General features: G+C 44.6%; 1 protein-coding gene across 1 annotated transcript in view; it reads right to left on the bottom strand.

Moving 5' to 3' along the window:
• The window catches only part of NF2 (neurofibromin 2), a 39,277-nt gene that overhangs the window by 22,103 nt on the left and 879 nt on the right, over positions 1–16,295 (bottom strand). Inside the window, exons 2-4 of the mRNA XM_029284432.1 lie at positions 5,397–5,522; positions 4,004–4,126; positions 1,535–1,618 (exon numbers count right to left, since the gene is read on the bottom strand). Of these exons, the coding sequence (XP_029140265.1) occupies positions 1,535–1,618; positions 4,004–4,126; positions 5,397–5,522 (333 nt within the window). The remainder of the gene's footprint in view (positions 1–1,534; positions 1,619–4,003; positions 4,127–5,396; positions 5,523–16,295) is intronic.

The raw sequence follows: 16,295 nt of genomic DNA, 5'->3' as shown, positions 1-16,295 counted from the left end.
CCTGTAACGGATTCACTTTTGAAGATGACTAAGAACAGGACTAGAACTCCCAGTCTCCCACATTCTACCCTGATGCCCTTAACCGCTCGAACCAAACTGGCCCTCATTTTGATTGTTTTATTTTGTTAGTTGCTGCTTGCTTGGTAGCGAGGTGGGCGGCATACAAATTTAACAAATATTTAAATAAATGTCTACCCCTCCTTCTTGCAAGCAGCCCCGAGGGATGCAAACCAAAATGCTGGACTAAGATGGGCCTTACCCTGGAACCAGTTCTCACATCCTTTGTATGTTTGGTAAAAGAAGTGGCAAAAAGAACAAAGGGAGGGAAGGGAGAAAGAGGCTCTTACGTAACTCTAACACTATTGTGCACTCAGAAATAATCACTTCGGAGTCCGACAGGTAGCAGCAACGAAAAGTCTGCCCCCAAAAGTGGCTTTTTGCCAATTAAAGTTGCTCCACACACACCAGTCTCGCTCAAGGACATGATGTGCAGGGAGCAAAAAAGCACAAGACAAATGCTCGTCCATGTGGATTAATAGCAGGTCACGCAATCAGGTGGGCGGGGGTGGCAATACAATATCCCTCTGTAAACCTTTATTAAGGGATTCATCCGTCCTCACTAGCCATTTCCACTCAACCCAACGCTGTGATTTTAAGAGCAAAACCAGAGGTGCATTAGCCAGCCTGCGCAAACAGCAAAAAAAAAAAAAAAAAGGACAGTGCTCATTAACAATGATCATTTATCAATATTTATGTCTCCACAGCCTGGCCTGGTGTTTGTTCCACGGATCAAGGAGGAGATAAATGGAGGGGAAAGAGGAAGCCCTTCTGAAAATGAACAAGAACAGCTGCAAGAAAGAGGCTGCCCAGAAATTCACCACCTCTCACTTTGAAAGGACCAAAGAAACCATCAAGATGTAGACTACTCTCAACAGAGGGGGGGGGGGGATACAACACCACCTATCTCAACACAATCTATGGAGCTTCTCTGTCATCCAGGTCATGGTTGTCCCAAAGGTGCTTTTTCAAAAGGCAACTGGACTTCCTTGGTTTTTTTCCTTGAAGACATTTCGCTTCTCATCTAAGAAGCTTCTTCAGTTCTGACTGGATGGTGGAGAATGGAAGGATTTAGGACATAGGAGAGCAAACCCATCAGGACAAGATTCAGCAATTGAAAGAGAAAGGCCACTCTTTGGAAGAGGGGACCACTGGTTTGAAAGAGGGGTCAAAGAGGCAATCAATTCTGAATCAGAATAGAGCTAGGAGGGACCTTGGAGGTCTTCTAGTCCAGCCCCCTGCTCAAGCAGGAGACCCTATGCCATTTGAGACAAGTGGCTGTCCAGTCTCTTCTTAAAAACCTCCAGTGATGAAGCACCCACAACTTCTAAAGGCAAGTCATTCCATTGATTAATTGTTGTCACTGTTAGGAAGTCTCTCCTTAATTCCAGGATGCTTCTCTCCTTGATTAGTTTCCATCCATTGTTTCTACATTATAATGATATTATTATATTATAAATGATGAACCAGGCCTTACCTTGGCTTGCACCGCGTAGGATGCTAGAAGGACAGATGCCTCTGGAGGACAATAGATCTTCTCATCCAAAATCTGTTTCTTCACCTGAACGAGGCAACAGTGAAATGCAAGCTGGTGAAGGGCTGAGCAGGTGGCCTCATGCCGCTTCGAAGCAGCTTCCAACCGGCCAGTTAATTATCAATTATAATTCTTGAGCTGCCCTCCTGGATGTACACATATTACTAAGCCTCGCTGAACACTGAGGGATTCATGCTGGGGTAAACACTCCTCCCCAATTTCACCCTTTTAGAAATGCAAGCTGCAGAACCAGGATGCAACAGGAATGTTTTGGGAGAACATTCCAGTTTCTCCCAAAAGAGAACTTCCAAAGAGGTTGCACAGCTATGTTAAAACAGCATAAAACATGAACAGGTACAACGTGCATAATCAAAAACAGAATCTTCATCCGAGCACCATTTGAAAAGCAAGATTTTAAGACATGCTAAGACAAAGCAAGTTGCATTTGGTGTCCCCCATCTAAATCGATTCTACTTTTATTTCACTATTCTTTTAACCACCTCTGCTCAGACACGGCTTAACACAATCATCAATCTCATTTTATTCTCTCCGCCACAAATAGGGAACAGATTTTTTTTTCTTCTTCCCCGCAACAGGGTTTGAAGCCTGATCTGCTCTAGTTTCTAATACATATGTAAATTAAAGATTTAATATATTCTTAAGAGCTCTTTAGAAATGCATAGCGTATCTCTAGGAAAGGAAAAACCAAGCTTGTTTTGGCTGGGTCTGTTCTTTTTTTTCTTTTTTTTTAAGTATTTTAATTGTTTTTTTTAATACCAGACAGCATTTGCAATATCCTGGCAGGAACACAGTGACTTAAAGAACTGGGGCCAGAATCTCAGTGATTTTGTTCTAAGCTCCAATTAAGCTTGGATTGTATTTATTTTTTTAGACCTCAGATAACACCGAGGCGGTGTTATATGCCACTTATTAACCCAAGATGTTTGTGGATACATAAGGATTCCCTTGCATAACTCGATTTTTTCCAGATGTTGGATCATGCAGTCTGTACAAATATAAAAGTTTCCATCCGTTGCTTCTTGTCCTGCCTTCAGGTGCTTTGGAGAATACGTTGTGCCCCTCTTCTTTGTGGCAGCCCCTCAAATATCGCAACACTGCTATCATGTCACCCCTACTCCTTTTTTCTAGACATCCCCAATTCCTGCAATTGTCCATGTTTTATCCTCCCTTAATCATCTCTGTTGCTCTTCTCTGCACTCTTTCTAGAGTCTCAAACATCTTTTTTATATCATGGCGACCAAAACTGTATGCAGTATTTCAAGTTTGGTCTTACCAAGGCATTATAGAGTGGTATTAACACTTCACGTGATCTTGATTCGATCCCTCTATTAATGCAGCCTAGGACTGCATTGGCTTTTTTGGCAGCTGCCGCACACAGATGGCTCATATTTAAGGGGAGATCCCTCTCACAGTTATTACTGTTGAGCCAGGTACCACCTATTCTGCACTTGTGCATTTGGCTTTTCTTGCCTAAATGTAAAACCTTACTTTTCAATGCAATTAATGCGATGGTTACGATGTTTGATTAGGATTAAGGAGTCCCAGGTTCAGATTTCCCCTTGGGCACAGAAGCTCCCTTAACAGCTAACTTGTCCCATAAAGCTGCTCTTGTGGAAAAAAAGTAAACGTGAATTTTGCCTTGAGCTTCAGGAGGAAAAATTGGATACAAAAGGAAGAAAACAAACACGGCGATAAATAATGTGGATTGTCTGTTAGAGGAAGCCGTGTAATCGGTGAGAATCAAACATTATGTATCAAAAGACAATATCCATGTGTCTCGCACCCCTGATAGCCTTCATCATTTACAGATTTCAGATTTACAGCTGGGAAGGAAAAGAAGATAAATTCAGCCAAGGGTCTCCTTGAAACACAGGAGGCCCGGTGCAAAGGCGAGATTTTCTGAAATTGTGGTTGTTGACCGATTGTGTAGGTTCCCCTTGAAAACGAAAGGAAGAATCCTATTAAATGAAGATGGCTTTAGAGCTATGTCTGACCCTCGTCCGGCCAAGTTCCATTAATCTAGATCCATCAATCTAGCTTGGGTCCTCCAGATGTGTTGAAGTCACATAAATATCGCCAGGTTTTTCAACTCTGGCGGCTTGAAGTTGTGTGAACTTCAACTCCCACAATTCCCTTCAATTCTGGGGGTTGAAGTCCACATGTCTTCAAGCCGCCAAGGTTCAGGAACCCTGGTTTATAAGGCAGGGAACCAAATGTGCCATCTCGCAATAGAAACACGATTCCTTTTGTACAGGAATCTCAACCTTTGACGTCCCATGTCCCCTGCTATTTCCAAATACTTCTGTTCTTCCCGCCAAAGTGGAAACCGTAATCTGAAAATGCACCTCCGGAAGTTGGGCAGGTATTAGTCCCCCTTATAAAAGGCCTTACCTGTAGGAAGAACAGATGCTGGGTGATTTCCTGGACCAGCTCTTCTTCTGCATTCTCTGGGTAGAACTTGGCCAGGAAGTGAAAAGTAACCGGCTCCTCCTTTGGGACATCGTGGTCCAGCACCTGCAGAAGGAGACCTCCGATGAAGCTCTCCAAATCTCCCAGCGCCTATCTTTTATTACTGCTGCTCTCTTCAGCCATGGAAAGACAGCAGCTGGTTGGCATGGTTTAGGGAACAAGCCACCATCGGCAGGATGTAATAAACCATAAACCGTGGCTTAAAATCACAACCATCTCATCAAATCCAGAAACAAGTGAGCATCCAGCATCTTGCTAAGCAGGGTCAGTTCTGGCGAGTCTGACACTAATGCACAAGCAAGCAAACTACAGGTAGCCCTCGGCTTATGACTGTCATGGGGCCTACCCATCACAGTCACAAGTAGTGATGGTCATAAAGCAGGTCACCAATGTGGTCATCCTGATTTTATGATCCCCTTTGGCGAACTTCTGACTTAACTGCAGCGATTCACTGAACAGAAGTGGCAAGGAAAGTCCTAAAGTGGGGCAAAACTCACTTAACAAATTCCTCACTTTGCCACGGAAATGTGGGGCTCAGCTGTGGTTATAAGTCGAGGACTTACCTGTACTGGTTGTTTTTCATTATTATTTGTTACACTGCCTAGAGGCGCTAAGAGCCAGTAGGCAGCTATATAAATTTTCCAAATAAATAAAGAAAATTACTGTTGATCCACCTCAATCTAAAACCAGCCCTGGCCACCATCTGCCATCTTTTCTTTTCTGTTCTGTTAAAGTTTGTTACTTTCAGAGGCTCCAAACACACAGAATCCTTACTAATTAGGGAGTGGCAGCTGGACGAGGACGCACAAGGTGCTCGCAGTGACCACAAAGCACAATGTCGCCTTCCACAGATGCTCTGGCGGACGCCGAAGAGTCTCATTAGCCTGTGCAGACGTGTCTAATTAGAGGAGCTGACATTGAGGGCATCTCCTAATAGTAAGGCGTCTGGGATCAAAGGTTACCCAATTCCAGCGGCTTGAAAACAGATCAAGGTGCGGCACGTATTCGCTGCTCCTCCAGGTAGCTCCCAAAACTGTTTTATCCATTCCTTGGGAGACTTTTTTGATTGTGGTCAGTAAGAACCGATGGTACGATTTCTCTGCCCTTTTGAGGTGGGAATTTTGTAAGCTACTAAAATGCTGTCTCCATGTGCATGCAAAGAAAGATCCCATGTAGTATGTGGCTTATTGCCATTAGGTGGGAATCCAGCTGTTGTGTTTGCTGAATCCACCCAGGATAATCGTGGTTTAATGCTATGTATAAGGTTGGAGACCTCTGGACATTCGTGCTTTGAAAGGGGAAGGCAGATCCTTACCTTCTTGTCCGTTTTGAGCCAGGCTATTGTGTCTTTAATCATGTACTGCAGTCCAAAGAACCATGTTTCACGGAGTCCCAGTGTCCTACACACCAGGTCAAAGAGGTCCTTTCCTTTCCATTTCACCTGCACCAGGAAACAAAAGTTAGAAGACAAACCAAGTTGCTTTCAGTTTGTTCTGCCGGGACAAAATTTCTGCTTCAAAATAATTTGACGAAGCAGTCAAGTGCCAAGGTATGACTCTACTACACAACTCTGTGTCATCCTTTAAGAGAAAGATGTAACAGTTTGATATGACCAGAATGAACATTAAATCTTAGGCTGACCGTATGTGTTTTTTAACCCCAATGCTGAGGATGAATCAACATAACCATCTAAGAAGAGTATATATCATAAATAGGAAAATTAATTGCAGTGACAAACGAACATCAATAATAAGTCAATATTTAATTACCAAAAGAGAGGAACAGAATGACCAAGGGCTGGAAAAATGGAGCAGGAGTGACTTCTGATTTCCTGCTGGTTTCCCCAGTGACTTTCCTTGTGGGAAGACAGCAGGGAGCACTGGAAATCACAATCACACGATTGCGGGGACATTGCAATGGCTACGACTTGTGAATAAAACTAGTCTAAATTTTGGGGGAATTTCCATTTCCATTTGACAGGAGTTAGGGCTCCTATATGCGGTACATCTGTCTTCCCATCTGTTCAGTCATTATTAGTGCTAGAAATTTCCTGAAGGCGACCGCATGTATTGGTGAGGACCCTCTAAGCCTATCTTCAACAAGTTGCCCAGTTTCCACCACTATATCTGGAAGCCTTAGCCTGCGCTGTATTTTATTAACCTCTTTCTGCACACGAAACAGATCCATCTTATCAGCAACATGCAGGTGAGAAAAAAAAAGTCCTCTGCAGGTAGAAAACATGATTGCATTATCCTGCTTCACCTTATCTAGCAGGGCATTCGATTTAAATCCCTGTTTATGTTTCAGGTGGATAACCTCCATGCAATATACACAGGTGTCAATGAACACATCCATAATTTAAGGCATGCGAGAGAAGAGAAGCGTAAAGGAAATGCCGTGGAAATATGGAGAAAGATAGGAAAACTAACCGAGTTGTCGCTTTTCTTCAAAGCTGAGCTCCTACAAACTATGTACTAGATACATAGAGCATAGAATTACAGAATTGGAAGGGACCTTTGAGGTCTTCTAGTCCAACCCCCTTCCCAAGCAAGAGATCTTTCAGACAAGGGGCTGTCCAGTCTCTTCTTAAAAGCCTCCAGGGATGGAGCACCCATAACGTCTGGAGGCAAGCCGTTCCACTGGTTAATTGTTCTCACTGTCAGGAAGTTTCTCCTTAATTCCAGGTTGCTTCTCTCCTTGATTAGTTTTCCTCCATTGTTTCCTGTCTTGCCTTCTGATACACAACAAGAAAGCATCAGAAGGCTAGAGAAGACATGTTCAGATGGGGAAGCAATTTACAAATGTTTCTAAATGCTTAACGTTAACCTGGTTGATTTTAAATGATTCACAAAGCCAAGGTTTTTTTTTGCTAAAGCCAAAGTCCTTCAGAGCAGAGGTCCCCAACCTTTAGGGCACCAGGGACCGGTTCCATGGAGAGAGGTTTTTCCACAGACCGGAAAGTGCGTGGTTTAGTGTGCTACCTGCATCCCGCGGATGCGGCTTTGCTTGTTTGTGTGGACCGGTTGCTGGCATGCCGCAGCCCGGTACTGGTCCACAGACCGGGGGTTGGGCACCCCTGCTTCAGAGGGATGCAGATCATTTTATACCTCACTAGGACATGAAGCACTGCTTAGGAAAGAGCGGGGTGGGGGGGACCACAATTGCATGAAAGCAAAGAAGTAAATGCAGGAGTCCAGCGGCTTCGAAACCAGGCAAGATTCCTAGGTTTTGGCATAACATTCCTCTTTCCCCCCCCCGCCCCTCTTCAACAGGATCACCTGCATAGCATCAATATTCATCCTGAAAGGTGATTCGGCCTGTTCTGCTTCAGTGTTATTCAATGCCAGGCAGTTGTTATCACACACCGCCCCCTGGCGACGACTTCTGGCTGCAAAAAACGGCAAAGAGGGTCCCCGTCTCAGGTCTCCCCTCACTCTTTTTTTGTTTTTCCTCGTACAAAAAGAACACAAGGCTAAAGAATCCAGGCTGCTCAGAGTCCCCTCGAAGCGAGATGGGCAGCAAACTAATCTAATCAAATCAATTTTAAAAAAGTATCTGGAGAAAAAGAAAAGGGAGAATTAAGACCGGGAATCTCAACCCGAATTCCTACTTTGCAGTAATTTAAGGAGCAATAAACTCAAGGGCTAAGTCCTGCTCCAAGACCTTCCTGATGTGCTAGAAGAGGAACAGAACAATGAGGTTCAAGAGCATTCTCATGTGCAAAGAGGGACCTGCAGAAGAGATGTTGAGACTCTAGAAAGAGTGCAGAGAAGAGCAACGAAGATGATTACGGGTCTGGAGGCTGAAACATATAAAGAACGGTTGCTGGAATTGGGTGTGTCTAGTCTAAGGAAGAGAAGGACTGGGGTATCATGATAGGAGTGTTCCAATATCTCAGGGGTTGCCCCAAAGAAGAGGGGGGTCAACCTGTTCTCCAAAGCGCCTGAAGGCAGGACAAGAAGCAATGGATGGAAACCAGTCAAGGAGAGAAGCAACCTAGAACTAAGGAGGAATTTCCTGACAGTGAGAACAATCAACTAGTGCTTGCCTCCAGAGGTTGTGGGTGCTCCATCCCTGGAGGCTTTTAAGAAGAGACTGGACATTTGTCCAGAATGGCACAGGGTCTCCTGCTTGAACAAGGGGTTGGACTAGAAGACCTTCCAACTCTGTCATTCTGTTATCCACCAGAGTATCCCATTGTGCAAAAGCGGCACCCTGCTTTTTTGCGAAGGGGTTTGTACACAACCTGCTTCTGCGGCACCAAAGGCTGAATTCACACTTCACATGGCTAAACTGTCGGGGGGGGGGGAGGCTTAATAAACCGTGGCTAAATAAACCACAATGAAGGCCATCGTGGGTGCACCTAATTCAGCACTGAGAACGCAAAATGCATCTGTTTGCAAACGGCTTGGTTTCATTCCCTTTGCTCATGTCCGGCTTTAAAAAACGGCGAGAAAGCATGGGATACTGGATTAATATTCCTCAAAGGAGCTTTGTTTCGTACTAAGGTACCCCCTCACACCTCTGTTGGCAGTGTTTCCTCCCTCCCCCCCCCCCATCTGTCTTGTCTTTACGGTCATGGCTCTAAAGGGAAAGATTGACAAGCGAAGAGGCAGACCACACCACGGACGACCGGTACTCATCCTTTGCTAAGAGGATGCTCAGGCAGAGAAAAAGGCTTTGCATCCACAGATGCAGTCCGGTACCCAGAGGAATCGGGTGTTTTCAAACTCCAGCTGTGCTTTGCTCGGAAGGACAGGGAGGGGAGGGCCCCCTTCCCTCCCTCGCCGGAATTCGACCCCCCCTCCCTCGCCCAAATTCAAGCCCAGCCTGACTGCAAATGAAGTGCCGTGTTATGTAAGCTGCTGCAAAGTCTTTATAATGAAGTTAGGGGAAAACATTAAAATGCTGCAGTTCGAGGGAACCAAGAAAGGGGGGGGGGAGAGAGAGAAAAAAAAGAAAGGAAAAAAAAAACCACCAGGGAAGCCCGTTGGGTGTTTTGCCTCAAACTGCGAGAGCACCTCTTAAGACGTCTTTCCGACGCAGCGGTCCTTGACTTATGACGGCAACCGAGCCCCAAATTTTCTGGGGTTCTAAGCAAGGCGGTGGGGAAGTGAGTTTTGCTGCATTCGGAGGCTGTTTGTTTATTTGTTTGTTTTAGCCACAACTGTTAAGCAAATCTGGCGTCTGATATTGTTGGAAGCCAAGCTGGGCTGAGCTGGGAAGGTACAAAATGGTGGCCACGTGACCCCAGGACAGGGCGTGCAATTAGTCACAAAGACACGCCAGTGTCCGAGTGTCCAAATATCACAGGACTGTGGGAATGCTGCAACGGTCTTAAGTCCCTTTTTCCAGCCTCGATTGTAACTTCGGGCAGTCCCTAAATGAATAGTTGTAAGTTGAGGACTTAACTGTGTGTCCAACCTTTTTCTAGACCTCAGAGCCCGTCCTTATCTGTAACTGAGCCTCTAACTGGCATCTCTACGATTGCTAAGGTTATTAAGCTTCAGGCTTGCTCATCAGTGGAATAAGGTCCATTTAATGGCCACGGAGAGATGGCTCCGAGTTGAGAGCTTTGCAAATCAATTTTCTTTTTTTGCAATTTAATTACCCGAACTAAGATCAAACACCGCTTCTCTCCTTCCTTGGATTCCATGCTTTCGACACTCGGAACAGGACCAGGTAAACAGATTTTTACACAGCCAAAACAGATGAATGGGAAATTTAGCAAATGTTAGCTATAAGAGCCACAGTGATGCTGTATAGCTAGCTAACTCACTGCTCGCTGTCAGGAGTTCGATGCTGACCGGCTCAAAGTTGACTCAGCCTTCTATCCTTCTGAGGTCGGTAAAATGAGGACCCGGATTGTTGGGGGGAAGGATGCTGATTCTGTAAACCAGGGGTCCCCAACCCCCGGTCCGTGGACTGGTACCGGGTTGCGGCATGCCAGCAACCGGACCGCACAAACAAGCAAAGCCCCATCATTGGCATGCAGGCAGCACACAAAACCACGCACTCTCTGGTCCGTGGAAAAACCTTTCTCCACGGAACCGGTCCCTGGTGCCCGAAAGGTTGGGGACCTCTGCTGTAAACCACTTAGAGAGGGCTGTAAAGCACCATGAAGCGATATATAAGTCTAAGTGCTAATGCTACTATCCAGAACGATTGGGAATTTTGGGAGCTGTAGTCCCACTCAATAAAGGCCAGGGACAGATTGACAGAATCTGCCAACAGAGATATTCCAAATCAACCTGACAAATTCCAAATGCACCAGACTACAAAGCCCATCAGCCTGTCCTGCTCTCCCTCCCTTGCCAATGTGGCCTTCTTTGTTAGAAGACAAATTGCAACGTGCCATAGTTCAGCTCACACAACACCAGGCTTGCCTGATAAGCTTGCTTAAAGCCATGTTCTGGTTGCCCCCAAGACAGAGACTTAAATCTTTAATAGAGTCCCAGGCAACTTAGATCTAACTATCGGAGGATCTATCAAGAGATTAGAACCTCCTCCTCCCTCTTGACTTTTTAAGTGGAATAAATGACTTGAGTCCTTCTTTAATTGTTGTGCTTTTGTTCCGTTGGGATCTGCCCAGAAAATCCATGGCACGGACACGATAAAAGTACAAATGGACATAGACAATAACAAAACGGTTGGGCTCCTTCCTCAATTGAAGATAGCACGGCGACTGTAAATCGCACTGAGGTCCACGTATTGATTTCGTGTCTTGCTGCTATCACCCTGAATTGATTAAGGGCAGGATAATGGGGGGGGTGGGGGACTTAATGAAGACTGGCTGAGCTTCTTGCATTTTATGGGCTCAGCGGCCAGCGAAGATCCCAACCTGTGGTCAGTAATGGAATTCGCCTATTGTAAGCCCACATGGTGACCATCATTCTTTGGAGGTAGAAACTTGCTAGCGAAGGAATTTTTTCCAGTAGGAAACAGGAATTAAAATGCTAGCCTCCAAATCTAAAATGGAAAAAATGCATTGGGTGAAGATCACGCCATCCAGAAGGAAGACTGGCAATCTGAAAATTGCCTTCCTAGCCATAATCTTCTAGTTTGTGGCCAGAAAGTTGCAGATAGTCCTCAAGTTATGACTGCAACAGATGTTATTTGCATGGGTTGTAAAATACGACCAACCCATTTTGGGGGTTTTTTTTGCAGTTGTTATTAAGCGAACGTGGCAGTTCTTAAGTAGGTTCGCTACATTGCCGGTTTTGGGCAAAGCTGTCATAAAATGAGGTCACATGTAGAAAGAGTTTTAAAGAAGAGACAGGACAGCCATTTGTCTGAAATGGTATAAGAGACAGGACAGCCATTTGTCCTGCTTGGGCAGGGGGCTGGACTAGAAGACCTCCAAGGGCCCTTCCAACTGTTATTCTGCGAACGGCTGTACATATCACCATGCTGCTGCACGCTTGAAGTGGGAGAGGATCCCATCATTAGAGCTTCAGATCTGGGTCCTAAGTCCCCCTTTTCAGGTAGGTTGTAACTTCAAAAGGCCGCTAAGCAATCCGTTGTAAGACGAGGATCATCTGTATTACACAGCTACAATCCCCAACTAAAATAGGCTGCATTAGAGACAGACCCGTAATTGAACTGCAAGACCGTTAACACCGTCCGGGGGGGGGGGCGCAAGGCGAGGTCCCCCTGTGGTTCCTCTTTTTACCTGGTGGACCCCGGAGAACACCTGGCAGGAATACAAATGTCCTTTCACAGGTGTCATATTCCATTAGCCTTATCTGAACATGGCTTGTTAGCTCTATTTGCAAGTCCCGGAAGGATACGTGAAGAAACTCCCTGATTAAAAGAAGCAAAGGGAGGCACGGCTCATGTTTTTGCAGGTTCGGGGGGATTTACGATCTTTGCTAAATGCAACGGCTCTTGTAATTTATCCTCGCATAAATGTTTTTAAGTAAACAGGAACGAGTACTTAAAATCCAGCCAGCGCTGGGAGGAAGAAATGGGGAGGGGGGGGAGAGAGGCTTTGACTGGGGTCCTTGTCAGATCGGAGGGGTGGGGGAATCTATTAAGAGGGTGTACGTTATTTATTAACCTGCAACAGGAGTCATTTGCAAATTTGGCAGACGTGGGAAACATCACTCCGGGAATTCAGTCCTTTTTTTTTCCCACAAGTGATGTTGTAACTGCTCCTCTGGCAATTACAATGAGGAAGCCTTGGAAAATATCAGGGCTGGTCTGAGGGAAACCAGGGAACAAATTGCAAAGCAGAAATTTGTCAGAAAGAACACCCTGTACTGAACTGAACTCTAATTTGTATTTTTTTTTTTTAAAGAGTTGAGGACAACCCTGGTGAGGGTGACTGTTGTTCCTCCCATTCTTCAAGCAGCAGCAACATCTGGCCGACCATGTCTAAGTGCAGAAGCTAAGCAAGGTCTCGTCTAGTGAGCGTAGGGAAGGGAGACCACTAGGAAAGTCCAGAGTTAGACTGAGAAACGGGGAAAACACGGCAGAAATCAGCGGCAAAACACCGCCATATTATTGCCAGGAAAATGCATGGTATTGTTGACCCAATACCAAGGCAACTGGGCTTTCTTTGTTTTTTCTTGAAGACGTTTCGCTTCTCATCCAAGAAGCATCAGAACTGAAGATGCTTCTTGGATCAGAAGTGAAATGTCTTCAAGGAAAGCAAAGTCCAATTGCCTTTTTAAAAAAGCAGCATGACCTGGATGACTGGGAATCTCCACAGGCATGCTATTATCCAATAAATCATTCAGGAATCTGCTCCGGCTTCCTGCTTTTGGGACTCAGCCACAGTTCATTAAGTCTTGCCCCCATCTGCTGCTGCAATATTTTATTTATTAAATGTACGTGCCACCCCTCTTATTCTCAAGCCACTCTGAGACGCTTACAGTATCCTAAATATCAATACAGACAATTAAAACATTAGAAATATTAAAACACTAGGCATTAAAATTGACCGCGGCAATTCCAAACATTACGACGGAATTACAATTTTTAAACACTAGAGAGCAGTGTAAAAACAATTCTATAATTAAGAGGCCTCAGAATCCCTTGTCTATCAAGGAAGATGGCCCACTGCATCTTTATCCAAGATAACTCCCAAAGAGCATCACCCAGAACTGCCAGAACACAATTCAGGGAGCAACATCTTCAAAACAAGAAGCACATTCAACGTTCGCTCAGAAATAATTTATTAAAAGTTATACGCCACCCAATTCTCCGCGACTCGGAGCAGCTCAGAACAAGTCAAAGAAATGATAATAAAAGACAAGAAATCAGCAAGCTGAAAAGAAATCTAGGATGAATGAATAATTCATATTTTTTTTGCTTGCTAATAGCAAAGCGGGCTGTTAAATATTACAAGGGGCTCATTTCAGACTTTACTTCTACTACAGAGTCATTTCTCGAGAACCTACAATCTTAATCTCATCCTTTTCATTCATCTAGCAGGATAATATGATTTAGCTTGTAAAGCCCTTGCGAGGATTAAAGACTAACATTCGTGAATTCTTTGAAAGGTGATAAATAATCATTATCAAGCACACCAAAGTCAAGAAGGAGGTTAGAGGTGAATCCATCACGAATGTGAAGATCTTAAAGTCCTAACTCAGTGGAGGAAGTACCGTCAAGGCAATCAACACCTGGGCAATTCCAATCATTAGATACACAGCTGGAATAGTGGACTGGACTCAAGCAGAACTAGAAGCAACGGATAGGATGACCAGAAAAATAATGACAATGAATCATGGCGTTCCTCCACGCAGAGATGTTGACAGTCTATTTACCAAGGCAAATTTACCAAGGCTTAAATCAAACTTCAGATCGAGAAAGACACAACTGCAACACAATTCGAAAGAAGGATATGGACCAGGGTAGTGAGCTGAAATTTCAAAGAAATGAAAAGAGTAAAAAGAGATTTTTTTTCCCCCCGTCACTAAAAGATGGCTCTTTTTCCTGGCGCTGCTGAAGATATTGGTGAATTTAAAAAGGATGCTTTACAACAAGTATATCCAACCTAGGCGACTTTTAAGGCTTGTGGACTTCAATTCCCAGGATTCCCGAGCCCCAGTGTTAGTTGGGAATTCTGGGAACTGAAGTCCACAAGTCTTAAAGTTGCTGAAGTTGGACACCCCTGTTTTACAATTGAAGGAAAAGCAACTCCCAAATAACTATGATGAGAGCAGGCGAATAAAATATTTCAAACCCACCAAACTCGTGGGACTCCCTCCCATTTCCTTCCGCGACAAAGAGATGTCAAAATAAATAGATAAAAGGTGAGTGAACTGGGCCGTGTACAGAAGTCGTGAAAAGCTATTTTTATTTTCTTAGGCTGCACGACAGCCCGATAATGCCTTTTTAATTAAAAGCCATTTCTGCTAATCCACCAAGGAAATACTGTAAACAGAATAAGAACAAAACCACTTGGCTTTTTCCGTGGGGACATGTGGAGATTCGCAAGTGTGGATAACACACTGAGACTCACACTCTGCTAGCAGCATCAAAGGGAGATCAGAAAAGGAAACAGAGAGGGAAAAATAAAAAAACTAGGGGATTGATGCAACGCTGGAATATAAGATTGCAGTGTGGGGTCTTCCAAGAGCCTTATAGAGAAAATTCGAAATTTATGATATACAGGTAGTTGTTGATTTACAACACTTCATTTAGTGACCGTTCAAAGTTACGACGCTGAAAAAAGGGGCTTTTGAACATTGTTCACACTTTTGACCATTGCAGCCTCCTCACGGTCATGTGACCAGAATTCAGATGTTTGGCAACTGACTCATTTTATGACGAGTGACGGGATCCACTTTCATGACCTTCTGACAAGCAAAGTCAACGGGGAAGCCCGATTGATTCACTGGAACAACGGTGTGACTAATTTAACAACCGTAGCGATTTGCTTAACTGCGACCAGAACGGTCGTAAAATGGGGCAAAATTCTCTTTAACACACGTTTCGCTTAGCGACAGAAATTTTGGGCTGAGTTGTGGCCGTGAGTCGAGGACTGCCTGTGTAATTGCAAGTAATCTTCAACTGACAACCACATTCTTCGTCACTAAGCGAGACAGTTGCCCCACTTTACCACCTTTCTTGCCACAGTTGTTGAGTTGAATCCCTGCAGTTGTTAAATGAATCTGGCTTCCCCCATTGACTGGGCTTGTAATAAGGTCTCAAAAGGGGATCGCGTGTCACTCTGCGACCGTCATAAGTACGAGTCAGTTGCCAAGAAGCATCTGTAAAATACAAAGAGGCCGCAATCTTTTCAAATGCCCTGGGAAGAGGATGGGGTAGCCATTAAGTTGCTTTGTAAAATGAAGGGGGATTTTTTTTCCCCTCCTCGGACAGTTTCAACCTCCTGGGAAAGGCAACTCCAGGAGATTTTTCCACTAAGATGCACCTGTCAGACGCCTCCGTCCTTCAAGAGGAGAAGAGCAGAGGCAGCTTTCATTTCCCCAGCTTTTCTAGCGGTTCATGAATATTCCCAGAGGATCTGGACAAGTGCTTGGGACCTTGACCCCAAAATCTCCCCAGGGTTTGCAAGCTAAACACCAAACTCCCTCTGATGGCTGGAAAAAAATTCTGACGGCTTCCAAGGGAAAAATGCTAAATTCGAATTGGGTGGCAAACAGGTACGTAAGCCACAATCACCTTGCGCTGGGCTGGGCAGGTTCTGCGATACTGGTCAATTATGGGTTATTAAACACAGTGGAACAAGCCATGTCCTCGTGCGATGGGAACCAGGTCGAAGGCACCTCTTGGCTGTGACATTTAATAAATTCCTCCCTGTGTCATTGTAGGCAAGTTATTCAGAAATTAATCCTATTCAACTTTTTTTTCCCTTCCCTTCAGTCATGTCAAAGTCGCTTTGAACTGCAAGATGGGCAGCAAATAACACCATCCAGCATCCATGTCGGCTTATCCCAGGTCCTTGAGGAGGACTGGATAGGGGGATAAAAAGGCCAAATCTAAACATCTGGCTGACTGTGAAAAGAATAATAGCAATAAAAAAGCAAAAGTAGTAGCAATAGTAGTTGGCAATCCCAAAACCTCTGGAGCACCACTTAAACACCATCGGCATTGACAAATTCACCATCGGTCAATTGCAAAAGGCAGCTTGATTCGGAACAGCTGACATCCTGTGACAATAAAAGCATCAAACCACATCTGCCTATCCCAGGTTTGTGGGAAGGACTCGATAAGTGGATTAAAATGCCAAATCCTGTCT

This window comes from Protobothrops mucrosquamatus, unplaced genomic scaffold (genome assembly GCF_001527695.2).
Source record: "Protobothrops mucrosquamatus isolate PMUCROS unplaced genomic scaffold, P.Mucros_1.0 scaffold593, whole genome shotgun sequence".
NCBI lineage: Eukaryota > Metazoa > Chordata > Lepidosauria > Squamata > Viperidae > Protobothrops > Protobothrops mucrosquamatus.
This window is presented reverse-complemented; position numbering and strand designations above follow the sequence as displayed.